General features: G+C 39.0%; 1 protein-coding gene across 1 annotated transcript in view; it reads right to left on the minus strand.

Moving 5' to 3' along the window:
* LOC132768507 (dynein axonemal heavy chain 9) overlaps nucleotides 1-13,108 on the minus strand; it is a 118,081-nt gene that overhangs the window by 68,950 nt on the left and 36,023 nt on the right. The window contains exons 8-9 of the mRNA XM_060764463.2: nucleotides 7,967-8,131; nucleotides 6,629-6,769 (exon numbers count right to left, since the gene is read on the minus strand). Of these exons, the coding sequence (XP_060620446.2) occupies nucleotides 6,629-6,769; nucleotides 7,967-8,131 (306 nt within the window). The remainder of the gene's footprint in view (nucleotides 1-6,628; nucleotides 6,770-7,966; nucleotides 8,132-13,108) is intronic.

The raw sequence follows: 13,108 nt of genomic DNA on the forward strand, positions 1-13,108 counted from the left end.
CACATGCCATTGAATGTTTGCCCTTTTTGCCTTTGGAAGCCACCCTGAGTCCCCTCAGGGAGAGAGGGTGGGATTCTTATTATTATGATTATTTTCATTATTTTCATGATTTTCCTGTTGCCACTAGCAGTGGATGTATCTTTACTTCTAAAAAAAAGTAGAACTGATCCATGCAAAGAGATCACAAGAAGGTTCTCCACCACACCAGGGGACCTGTCCTGGAGCAACAAAGTAAATTCAGTACTAGTTCTCAAAACAGTGCTGACCTGAAAATTATACTTTTATACTAAAAACAAGGAAGTGGTGAAAATTTAGACAAGCACTGATGGCTTATTGACTTTATGGTAACATTGTAATGATGAGAGATATTAAATCTTATGATTTTCTTTTCCTTTCTGTGAGACCTTGCAACTGCTCTCAGAATAAGATGTCCTTGAAACTCCAAAATGTCCTTGCTTGCCCATTTCTTTCCTGTCAATAGATCTCCAGAAGTTTCCAGATAAGAGGTCTCATTCACAGTCTAGAAAACATCTTCCATTTTTATCGCTAGTGTTTTTCCCACTAAATCTTTGTTCCCCCTCACAAAAAAATATTATTCTTTAAGGATAAAAAGAAGAAGCACGATGCCTTCTAACCGCTAGTATATGGTGCACTCCATTCAGAAACACCCATGTTTTCAGCTTTCAATAGTTTTCAATTACCAGAGTGTGTAAAGTGATTTTCTGGGGGGAGTGCAGTTCTTGTAAGTCTTATTCAAGTTAGGAGATCCTGGAAGGTATAATCCAAAAATGTCTTTTCTGAGGCTCTTTCTTTCTTTGCCTGTTTTCTTCTTGGCTTCTCCTTTTCAAGTCTGCCCCACATTGCATTTTACCTCTACACATCCTGCAATCTTCTTGTGTTCTGTTTTACTTTCTTAAGTCACCTAGTTCTTTCTCCCTTCCTGGACATTATTCCACAGATATATAAACCCCACTTGCCTGGTTTCCAACAGACCTCACAACCTCTAAGGATGCCTACCATAGGTGTGGGTGAAACTTCAGGAGAGAAAGCTTCAGGAACATGGCCATACAATCCGGAAAACTCATAGCAACCCATCTTGATTATGTTGGCTTTGTTACTGGAGTTCTTTCTCTCTCCCTGTATTATACTCAATACTGCTTCTCCTGTGTTTTGGTCCTGCGAGGTTTTGCCAAAGTTCCTTCTTTCATTAGCCCTGAGTCCATCCATTTTCTGACTCTCATCATTTTACAGATGGAAGAAATAACTCAGACTACATTTGAATGTAACTGCTTCATGATCATAATGTTGTAGACCTATTGTAACACATTTGACTATTGAAAATACACTACTGGAAAATAATTTACACTTTATGATAGTTATATGTGCCTAGGACATCATTATTTTTTGCAGTCCAGGAGAACAGGCTGCTTAGCTTAAGCCAGATAAGGAAAACAAATGAAGGTATGATCTCTAAAGCAAGGTTTTAAACAGGCAAAGTATCTACTTTCCCCTGGCAACTTTTTACACCTTTGAAAATGATATTATGAAGGACAGCAGATTCCCTGAAGAAAATTCACCTCTTATTAGATTCCCCTCTAGAGACAATTCAAAAAATGAACTTCAATAAAAGAAAAATGTGTCTATCTTTACTGCAGCCAAACGAATAGCTACACACCACCAAAGACTGTAAGAATTAGATTTTTTCATATAAGATCCCCTTGAGGGCTTTCTTGCTTGAGCTGGGTTTATCGGAAATAGAAAAACAAATAGCTTTTTTTAAAAAAATGATAAAAATGAGAATGACACACAGAAGTCTTCATAGTTTGCACAGCAAAATAAATATAAAAGAAGAATTGCTGGTTTAGAGGAGCTACAGTTTGATTAAAGATGGCAAAAACTGATTCCCAAGTTAAACACCAGACAGTACATACCGTGAGCCCTTAGGAATTGTTGTTTCTCAGGACTGAGGGAGTCAGCAAAAATAGAAACTATTAGTAGTTTATAGCCACATTGTGCCTAGAGAATAATATTACTAACTTACTCATATGACTTTCACCCCTTAAATGTTTTTAAAAGCTTGCTCAAATTGAGTGACTGCAAATGGTAAAGACCTGTATAAATCTTCTGTGTGCAGTGGGATGGCAATGGGGCTGTTAATTCAATACATTTTGAAATTGATGTGTTATCATTTTTCTGTAAAGGGTTTTTGCCATGGATTCATTAGATTTCTACAGTAAGTTTAAAATCTTTTAAATCAATTGATTCAAAGCAGTTTCTCATTTAACATGTCACACTTGAACAACTAAATGTACAAGGAATGGGAGCAAATAAGTATGAAGACTCTCTTATCTGCCTTGCTTTCTTCAAAGTCCAAGTAGTTGCAAGCTCCAGTGAAGACTGCAGAAATGGTTCTGCTTGGCTTTGCAGTCAGAAAAGCTGGTTCCCTGTTCACAGTGCCAATGGGGACTTCAAGTACCACAAAAGGCATGAAATAATTATAAAACAAGAAGAGTAGAGACATCAGACTGGCAACAAAGATCCGCCTAGTCAAAGCCATGGTATTCCCTGTAGTAACCTACGGATGTGAGAGCTGGACCTTAGGGAAGGCTGAGCGAAGGAAGATCGATGCTTTTGAGCTGTGGTGTTGGAGGAAAGTTCTGAGAGTGCCTTGGACTGCGAGAAGATCCAACCAGTCCATCCTCCAGGAAATAAAACCCGACAGCTCACTGGAGGGAAAAATACTAGAGACAAAGTTGAAGTACTTTGGCCACATCGTGAGGAGACAGGAAAGCCTAGAGAAGACAATTATGCTGGGGAAAGTGGAAGGCAAAAGGAAGAGGGGCCGACCAAGGGCAAGATGGATGGATGGCATCCTTGAAGTGACTGGACTGACCTTGAGGGAGCTGGGGGTGGTAACGGCCGACAGGGAGCTCTGGCGTGGGCTGGTCCATGAGGTCACGAAGAGTCGGAGACGACTGAACGAATGAACAACAACAACAACATAGTGGATGGCATGTTCATTGGAAAATTATTTCAGCCATCTGATAAAGACCATTAAAAAAAACTTCCTGGAAATGGTAATCAGAGTATCCTCCAACTTTGGTTAACATGGGGAAAAGCCTGGACCCTTTAATGTGCCCTTTGTTGACTGGCGCCAACACATTATGAATTACAGTTATCAACTGTTTGTACAGATGATGTTAAAATCTGTCTTTGACACTATTATAGTCACTAATTTGTCTTTCTTGACTTGAAGTTTCAAGTTAAAAAATGTTCTCTCTCATACATTATGTTGTATACTCCGCTCTCCACCCCTCCCTCTTTTTTGTATGTGTTGTACCCTATAACATGAAGAATCTTTACGTATTTCTGCAATTGACTGATAAGTATTTTGCAAAATGTGTATTATTTTGATATTGCTGTCATATTACTAACCATGCTATCTAAAATATGGCATAATTTTCTTGGTCTATTTCCACTTATATCTGGCCCTCGTGGTTGTACCATGTAAGAACTTTTCTTTTCTTTTCTGCTGTGACTAGAAAGTCTCTGGCGTCAGAGGGCAAGGATGGAGGGACAACAGGAGAGTTGACCTGCCCTGTGAAGTTATCCAACACACTGGTTTCAGGTGATGTGTCCCATCCACACTTTTCCAGCTCTACTTACAGCTGGAAGAATGTGGATGAGACACATCATTTGAAACCAGTACTTTATATCCTAGTTAAATACAGTTATATGCAGAAGAGCCACTTATATGCAGCAGCCTCCATCCTGAGAGACGCAGCTCAGAATCCCGAGACATTTTTAATCACTAGCTCTGGCTCTGTTTCTCTTTATAAGTATCTCATTCTCAGATTGAAGTTTCTCTGTCTCCCTCTTCTAAACCTTGTCTCTTTATTTTCCTTGCATACATGTGTAGCTTGCCTCATACCTTCCAACTGTGTTGGAAAAGATGAGTCATTTATTTCCGAAATAATTTTCCCATTCTGCGTTAGTTGTCAACCACTTCCTAGCCATTCTGACCTTTTTACTGTTAATTCCCTACAGTGAAGGGTTTGACTGGCACCCGTAGCTACTAACCATTAAAGAATTTTAAAGTATTGATCCTAGTTTTCTCATCCCTGTAATGTTCCAGCCCCAGACTCCTTCACAGACATCAGTGATCCTATTACAATAAATAAACTTGAAGAACTGGGTATCCTGTTTTGAGTATGCTACATAAAAAAGAGAGAGATGAATTCATAATACAGACTACTAATAGGTAGAACAAACTACTTCAGAAAGTGGCGGAATCTCCTTCAACAGGTATTTTTAAACAGAAATTAGACAAATCCTTGTTATTGGTTCTTTTTTTTTTTTTTTTTTTTTTTGCAGATTCCTGAACTGGCAGGCAGAAGACTAGATGATATTGGGGTATCAGCCAATATTTACCCTTTCAGGCATCTGTTAACATCAATGAGAATCATTTAGAGGTGCTTATGAAAACCGTGTGACAATCCATCTCAAAAGCAAAGGAGCTTCTTTTAGCTGAAAGACTCATATTTTAATTTGCAGCCTCTAATTGCAACTTGATAATAATCTTCCTACAACAAAAATTCTACCCAAGGGAAACATATGTATATAGGATGTACTGAAAGTTGGTAGGCCTAACATTGAGAGGTGATGCTGTATTATGAAATCCGTGTAATTTATGATTGCATTTATAAAGCCCCAAACTTCTATTGTTACAGCTCTGTAGTGCTGGCTTGGCATGAGAGCTAGATTCCCAGATCAGATTACTCAACTGCCATCTGATGAACCCATCTTCCCTAATTTGAGTAGTAGAGGCAATCTGGAGAGGGGAGGGTAACCGAGGAACATGTATGTACTTACATCCTTTTTATAGTTTCTCCCACAGACTCTTTAGGGCATCCCCAATGAGGCACGATTTGGGAATTCATCATTCCCATTTCCTTCCCAAAACTGGATCTTTCCATATGCCACTCCCCCCCCCCCCCCCCCACACACACACATTGTGACAAGTAAAGCATGAAAAAGTTGGAAGTGTTAGAAGTATTCGGTTAATAAACATTTACATGCTATCAAATTTTATCATGTCTTGTCCACCTCTCCTAACCTATGTTATACTGATCTTCTTAGGGAACACTCCACCTCTTCTCTCCACCTCTGTTTTGTTCATTCATGGCTAAAAAGTAAAATTAACTTAGTCCTATTCCTGTTCTAATTTAGCTGAGCAGAGTACTTTTAAAAAGAGCTTTCTTAAAACAAAAATTTGTTTATTTTCTACAGCCACTAGTTCTTAATTATAATAGCAAACAACTGCACACATGCACTCAGGGAAAAGAACAGGCAAACGAGAGGACAAGTGGGTGGGAAGGTAATAAAGACCCAGATGCTGGGAAGAGCTACATGAAGTCTGTAATACACTCCCAAGTAAGCTGTAGTGAAGCTTATGGCTTCAACACCTGGAGCTCAGAGTGCCCCACCTTCCTCAGTCACTGACTGGTCAACATTGCCCAGGAATATGAAATGGCACGTGGCCTCCAGGGAAGAAGACAACGTGCCAAAAAAAAAAGGAGAGAAGAATATAGCAGCTCCCTGCTCTTCAGTGACACTTAACAGCTTGCAAGCAGGCCTGTAGGTAAACTTTAGGCCTTGGCATTATGAGGTATAGTATAGTCATTTCTTAAATTAAAAGAAAGAGAAGAAAATGGGGAAAATAAAGACAAAATAGCAGTCTCTATATGAAATTATACATTTTTATAACTGCAGCTGTATGTAACCAAGATATTAATAACTAGCAAATTCTCACATTAGTCTGTTTAAAATGATACTGCATTGCATAAGATCCAAATGGATCACAGCGACAAATCTGTTTTTCAGTAAACACATGATTCACTGCACAGAACATGTGCATCATGGCCTTTACTGTAGGGAACCCTCTACCAGAAACATCTATTTTGAATGGCTGCTTGGTCATCTACTTATTTACTTATACATTTGGGTGTTAACAGCCTGCCTTTCTGTATCTTTCTCTCTTCAAGACAACATTCGATAAGAACACATTAACAAAATAAAATGAAACAACCTTTAAAATAGCAAACACACAAGCCATATATAAATAACAACCTTAAAACATACTAGCAAAATACAGTAATAGAGCACATCATCTGAAGGCCATAACCAATGAAATAAAACACTTAAAGCATTTTTAAAGCACAAAAATGCATGCAAAGAAGCCAATATAAAAGGCTGATTCAGGAGGCTACTTCATAATTTGGGCACTACAGCCAAAAAGTCTTTCTGAACCAACTTGAACTCTGCTTGCAAGAGAAAGCTTGAGCAACTTCTTCTCAAAGACCATAGTCTCTGAGATGGGCCCATCCCACAATGTTTAGAGCTTCAAAGGCCAGTAATCCTATAACCCGAAACACCACCATTTAAAAATCTGGTGAAAAATTAAAGCCACAAAACAAATTCAACTATCATTATATCTGAAAATTAACAGAGTTCTCCTACAACTTCCATTATTACAACAAAGAGTAAATGCATTAACCTAACACAAAATGTGTCCCACCTAAACTGCCCGGGGAGTTTGAGAAATTCCCAAAACATATAAATGCCGTACCTTTAAGGAAAACTGGTACATGGGATGGATGGTATTAAGTTCATTCATGATGAAGTACAGCAGGGAGGCACGGGCTGCTGCGGGACGGTAATGCTCCCTTGCCTCATTAATCTTAGTTTCTGTCACCTTGGACTCCTGGACCTGCAAGAAGGTAAAAAACAAAATCATGAAGATGCAAGATAGTCACACTTGTTTGTGCAGATGTTCTTTGCATCACGAGGCTGACTCAAAATTTCAGGTGATTGGTTTAGATAAACTCTGTATTATCTCAAATGTATGTCCTCTCCTGTCTGCTTATTTTGAGCATTTATAAAAAAACTGCAGTAATGTAAAATTCAGGAATTTGCCACATAGAAATGAAAAATGTTCAAATTCCACATTCCATCTCACCCGATAAATGATTCCTTGTCACCAAGAACTGACCTCCGTCGGTTTAACTTCCATTTACAAGAACCATAAACATAAACTTTGTGTTACATTAAATGCAAAACATGCAATGTAGACTTAAGATGTATCTGTACTGTACAGTTATATTAGTTTCACAGCACTGTAATTTCTATAGCTATCCTGAGATTTATAGCTTGAAGAAGTACTTGGAAGTTTCTATCAGAAATCTCTCATGTACTCCCTCAGCCACAGTTCCCCCCAACCCCAACTACGTTGATTTAATTCTCCATCTCTCATTTCTCTTAATACTGTACACAATATGGTCATGCATGTTCTCAAAGCTACAAAAAAGTATTGCCAATGGCTGGACCATATAAACTCTAGTGGATCTTGTTAGACAGCCACTATTAAAATTCTAGTTTAACTGAGTAAATATAACGCATACTGAATTACTTCAAGTTAAATAAAATGCTTTGGTGTTAAGCAGGAATGGTTTAAAAGCATCTTGCTATAGTGCTAAAGTTTTATGGTCTTTACATCTTGTGCTACTATTTGTACTTTAAATTGTCCATTCAATGCACACGAGCAGTGGAACTCTCTGCCCCGGAGTGTGGTGGAGGCTCCTTCTTTGGAGGTTTTTAAACAGAGGCTAAATGGCCACCTGTCAGGGGTGCTTTGAATGCAATATTCCTGCTTTTTGGCAGGGGGTTGGACTGGATGGCCCATGAGGTCTCTTCCAACTCTATGATTCTATGAACTCTGAAGTAATAAGCTTCCTGGATCTGGCCAGAATACAACAATATCTGCCTTAATAACACAAAAGGCTTTTAATCCCTAATCTGTAGAACATAAAAGTGTAGGACACATTTTGGGGGGAAAACACATATTCACTCAGGATCTCTAAGCATAACCTTCACATATAGGAATTGGGACCCAAATTTATATTTTCACCTTTTCTTCAATTTCTCCAGCTGTCTGTTTGGTGACTTCAAGATTCTCCACAAGTGCTGTATCCCCCAAGAAGTTCCCGGAGGCAGAGGAGAGGCGGGAAAGCAAGTTGTCCTCCAAAGTTTTCAACGTTATTTTGAAACCATTCTGTTGCTTTGTGAGATCAGACTGTGAGTTGAGGTAGAGACAATCCACCAAAAGAAACAAAATGCTAAAGTTATCTTTTTAAAAAAAACTTTTTTCTGAAGCACAATCTGTCAAATACTTTCCTTTAGTAGAATTAAAAGCAAAGTCACTTGTTTCCAAACTCACATATAGAAATAACAAAGAGAGAGAGAAAGGAATTCCAAGGGCCCCTCATATATAGTTTCAATAGTTCTTAAAGCAAACTGAATATGCTAAGTCAGTATTGTTACATATAATTATTACAAGAGCTGAAGCTGAGGGAACCTCCAAATCCATGATTTGACACCAGAAACAAGCTTTCCCAGATTTCTTCTTTTCATGTCCGGAGTGACTTGAGAAACTACAAGTTGCTTCTGGTATGAGAGAATTGGCCATCTGCATGGATGTTGCCCAGGGGACACCCAGATGTTTTATTATCATGTGAGAGACTTCTCTCATGTCCCCACATGAGAAGCTAGAGCTGACAGACAGGAACTCACTCTGCTCCCCAAATTCGAAGCACCAAGCTTTCGATCAGCAGTCCTGTTGGCACAAAGATTTAACTCCTTGTGCCACCAAGGGCTCTTTTCCTAGATCATACTATTGCACTAATCAGTAATCACAGCAACAAGCATCCAATGTATGAGAAAGGACTTTTCCCCCCTTTCCTCATGACTCTAATCCCTGTACCACCTGAAAATCTGCTCTGGAGAGAGTTCCCAGTCCACACAAATAGGTATAGGAGATGGCACGGGAGTGGGGGAGAGTGTCCCCTTCATTCCACTGATAGAGGCTGTTTCCTCAGTGGAAGTCAAGATTCAGGCCCTGGCCTTAAAACAGGAGTGGTCAAAGGATGGCCTTGGAACTGCAGGCCACCTATTTGTATCCCTTGGCCCTTTAGACAGGCCTCCACTCTAAGTACACTACCGTATATAGGAAGCAAGTTCTCATTCCAGGCTGGATTCTTAATAGAAATCAATTCCTGCTCCCCAAGCGGCATACAATCCAGAGAAGAGGGCCTCCAGGAGAGACAAATCAACTTTAAAGGGGGCACAATCCCTCTCTCTTCCACTTTTTATCATTTAAGAAATAAAACCAATTTCTTGAAACCAGAGGTTGGCTTCTGACTACTTGTTCCCCCCCTCCCCCCCCCTCCCCCCCGCCCCACACCTTCTGGAATTTCAGTAGCCTGTGCCTCCTAGGGCTGGAAAGTCTCCCACCCGACCTACAACGGTTGTCCTTAGGACCAAAACTAGACTGTGTGTGAATATATTTTGTGCATCTGTTTTTCATTGTTGTTTAACAACCACAAGAGGTGATTAGAAGCAGAACTAAACTATATGAGGGAGGAAGCATTAATTCCTTGTTTCCAGGCTGGAGTCTTAATGGTGGGTTACCTACAGGATCGCCTTCTCCTGCACAATCCACTCTTTAGGACACTGAAGTCCTCTGATGGGTGGCTACTCCAACCAGCAAGGATCCAACTAGCGACTGTCACCCAGAGGATTTACATTCTATTTTGATTTACATTCCATTACCACTATATGCTAATTCTGTTTCTGTGTTTGGTATAAGTTTTCATATATATACTGTACATATATGTGTGCGGGTGTATATCTATGTAATTTATTATATTTATTTATTTACTTTATTTATTTACTTTACTTCTATACCGCTGTTCTCAGCCCGGAAGCGACTCACAGCGGTTCACAGGACACAAGAAACAGCAAAATTTAATACACCAATATAAAACAGTTAATAACCAATCTAATACACAGTTAGTATACTTGTTAATTTGTTTTTTAATTTGTTGTACCCCACCTTAAGCCATTATTGTTGTTGTTGTTGTTGTTGTTTGATACATAACAAGATTAGTACACAGCAAACAAGACCACTATGTTGCCAGAGTGTGTTGGAGAGAAAAACTAACCACTGGTCCTGAAGCAGACCACTCGCCAGCCCTCACAGCTATAATCAAACAGCTGGGGAATTAGACTAGATGTCTAGTGGCACTCACCCTATTCTCTGAGGAGGGTGAGTGGTTCCAGAGACTCAGAGCTTTGGAAAGAGGTCACTGAATGAAAGTGATTGTTGTTTTGTAATATTAAACCTTGTTTAAAAATGTACAGTTTGAAGTCAGGGAGAAGCAGAGATTAAACACTTCACTAGACAAAGTCCAGTGCTTCCGCATCAGAGCTCCAGTGAGAGACAGCCAACATCCAAAAGTGTTGCTTGCTCCATTAAGCACAAAATCCAGTTCTGCATAAGGGTTGGAAAGACATAGTGAGCCAGGGATGTGCCAGAACCCGAGCTTAGTAGCTAGGCATATCATAGCAGTGCACATCCTGCCCAACTGTTCTCATTTGCAGAGGGAGCAATTTATCCAACCATGAACCTTTGCCTTGAAGTTTGTCTTCTGAAAAAAATTCACTATGCTTTCCCCCACTCCGCATTATTTCTCATCTTATAAAGCAAAGCAAGAATCCATTCCTTGTTTTCAATTGACTAAAATAGCAAAGTCCACATGTTTGGACAACACAACATTTGTTTAAACACTCCCCTCCACTAGCTGGGGTGCTTAATTCTTTGCAACTGAAAAACGGGTTCAAACAGTTCCCGGGATTAACCTGTTCTGCAATCATGGCTGCCTGTGTCTCTCTGAGGCTCTTCCAAATGGAAGTCTAACATTATTTTCACTTGGATTTCATACAGATTTGGGCACTCTGCAGTCCCTATTCAAATACTTTGTAGCCATTTGCTCAATAATGCTCATGTCATTAAAAATCCCCCAATAATACCTCTGGCTTTATACATTTTCTTTACCCAAGCAATTATTGGGGTCTCCTATCCAAAATTCAGAACAAATCAAGGTTTTAATTGCCAGATAGGATTTATAATACTGAATTGTGATTCAGACAAAGCATTTGAAAGCGCACAAGGCATATGGACTTTCAGAGAATGAAGTCTTGGAGCATATTTGTGTGAAATAGGGATGAAGATCTGGGTTTAGATTGTTCTGCCAAGCAATCAGATCATAGGTAATAATAAAAATCTGTGAACTACCCTGGTGTAAATAACTGAAACTATCTTAAACATTGTTTCTGACTTTATTACTGGGAAAACATAAGGCAGAAAGCTGGAGTTCCTTACTGAAAAAGTTTAAAGGCTACTGAAAGTTGGAATTTTTCAGAATCATACAAAGTCCTACATTTCTGTTTAGTCAGAAAAACTGTCTGCTAGAGAAAAATAGGATTTTTTAAAAGCTCTTCTTTATTGTTGTAAAGCCACGCAGCATAGATCTGTTTTGGAATGGAAAAGCTATTACAGGTAGTCCCCAAGTTATGAACAAGATAGGTTCTGTAGGTTTTACTTTTAAGTTGAATTTGTATGTAAGTTGGAACAAGAACATTTTTAATTGTAACTCCAGCTGTGTGTGTGTGTGTGTGTGTGTGTGTGTGTGTGTGTATGAATGCATGCTTTGGATTGCACAGGGAAGGGTTAACACCCCGTGGTGTTTGTTTTGCTGTCTATACCTCTGTTCAGAAGATTTCACCTCACTTTCAGTCCCGGTGATAATTGGATTTGGAAAAATGTGGCTTGTTGTGGTGACACCTTTTCCCCCATGATATCTCTTTCAGGAGTAAATTTCCCTATCTAGGGATAGATTTCTCTCTCTTCCTATTTTCTCAGCCCCATCCTTAACTATGAATCATTTGTAAATCGGGTGTTGTAATTCAGGGACTGTCTGTTTATGACAAAGGTAAAAAGCTATTATTTCAGTTACTTAAAGAGCTAAAGATGACTCTTCGGGATTTAATTTGACAAAAGAACATTGTTTCTTCTCTGAGTTTAACGATTTGCTCACAGTTACTTAGCTCAATTTATTTATCTTTGCCTAGCCAAGACATGGTTAGTGCATGTATAGATTTAATATATGATTTCTGGAAGCTGCTTTTTGCAGATTTAATGATATCAAAGGACATAAAATAAACTGAATCTTTACAATTTATCGCCATCTATTCAACTCTACAAATTAGAGGGGGGGAAAGTGCAACAAAAGGACCAAATGATTGCCTCCACTACAGCTAACATTTCTGCCCAGGTCCATCAGAACTTGAATCTGGATGTTCTGGGGATTCTTGGGAGTGTAGTCCAAATGGTAAGTTATCACATTCTTGGTTTCATAATGCCTAAAGTCTATAGCAATTTCTCTATCTGTTCAGAATCTGGGATTTTGCAAGGGTATACTCAGGTCATATAGTACGCATGCAGAGTCAACCAGGTCTTACTGTTCTTGCCTGACATACACCATACCCTCTTCCCTGCATTTGCACATTGATAGGAATGCTGTTTTTCAGGGAATCATGTCCACCTTGGCCATTTCTGAACCTTCTACTGAAGAAATGCCTATAAGCCTTCAAAGAACTCCAGGCTTCCTCAGAATGAAGTCTGAAAATTGCTGACCTAGATAATTTGCCATTTCTTGCACTTACCAGATACACATTTGAGGTTTAAAATGTTATTGGTTTGCATTTCACTGTTTAAAATACTTTGACCTCACATTTATACACTTGATATCTGATGATAGTTCATGTATCTTATGAAATGTGTTCTTGTCCACTAAAGCGTATACCAAAATAAATCTGTCACATGACATTCTCTTTTCTTCCATCTCCCTCTCTCTTTCCTTTTGGACATAAAAACACTGCATAACCCCAGACTCAAGAGACATCTGCCATTCTTCTTCATTTCCCAAAAATATATTCACTCCTCTTGAATTTTATAATCCCTGCGGTTTGGAGAGCCCCAAGGTACAATATGTACACAAAGCATGCTAATTGTTAAATAAACACTCTTTTTCCTCTCTACCTTAATATTCTCTCAGCACTGGATTTACACAGAGTTAATGTTGCCTGCTTGCACAATGTTCTCAATTTAAAAATAAATAAATTACAAGATCATATAATAGCCAAGGGGGAA

Source organism: Anolis sagrei, chromosome 2 (assembly GCF_037176765.1).
Source record: "Anolis sagrei isolate rAnoSag1 chromosome 2, rAnoSag1.mat, whole genome shotgun sequence".
Taxonomy (NCBI): domain Eukaryota; kingdom Metazoa; phylum Chordata; class Lepidosauria; order Squamata; family Dactyloidae; genus Anolis; species Anolis sagrei.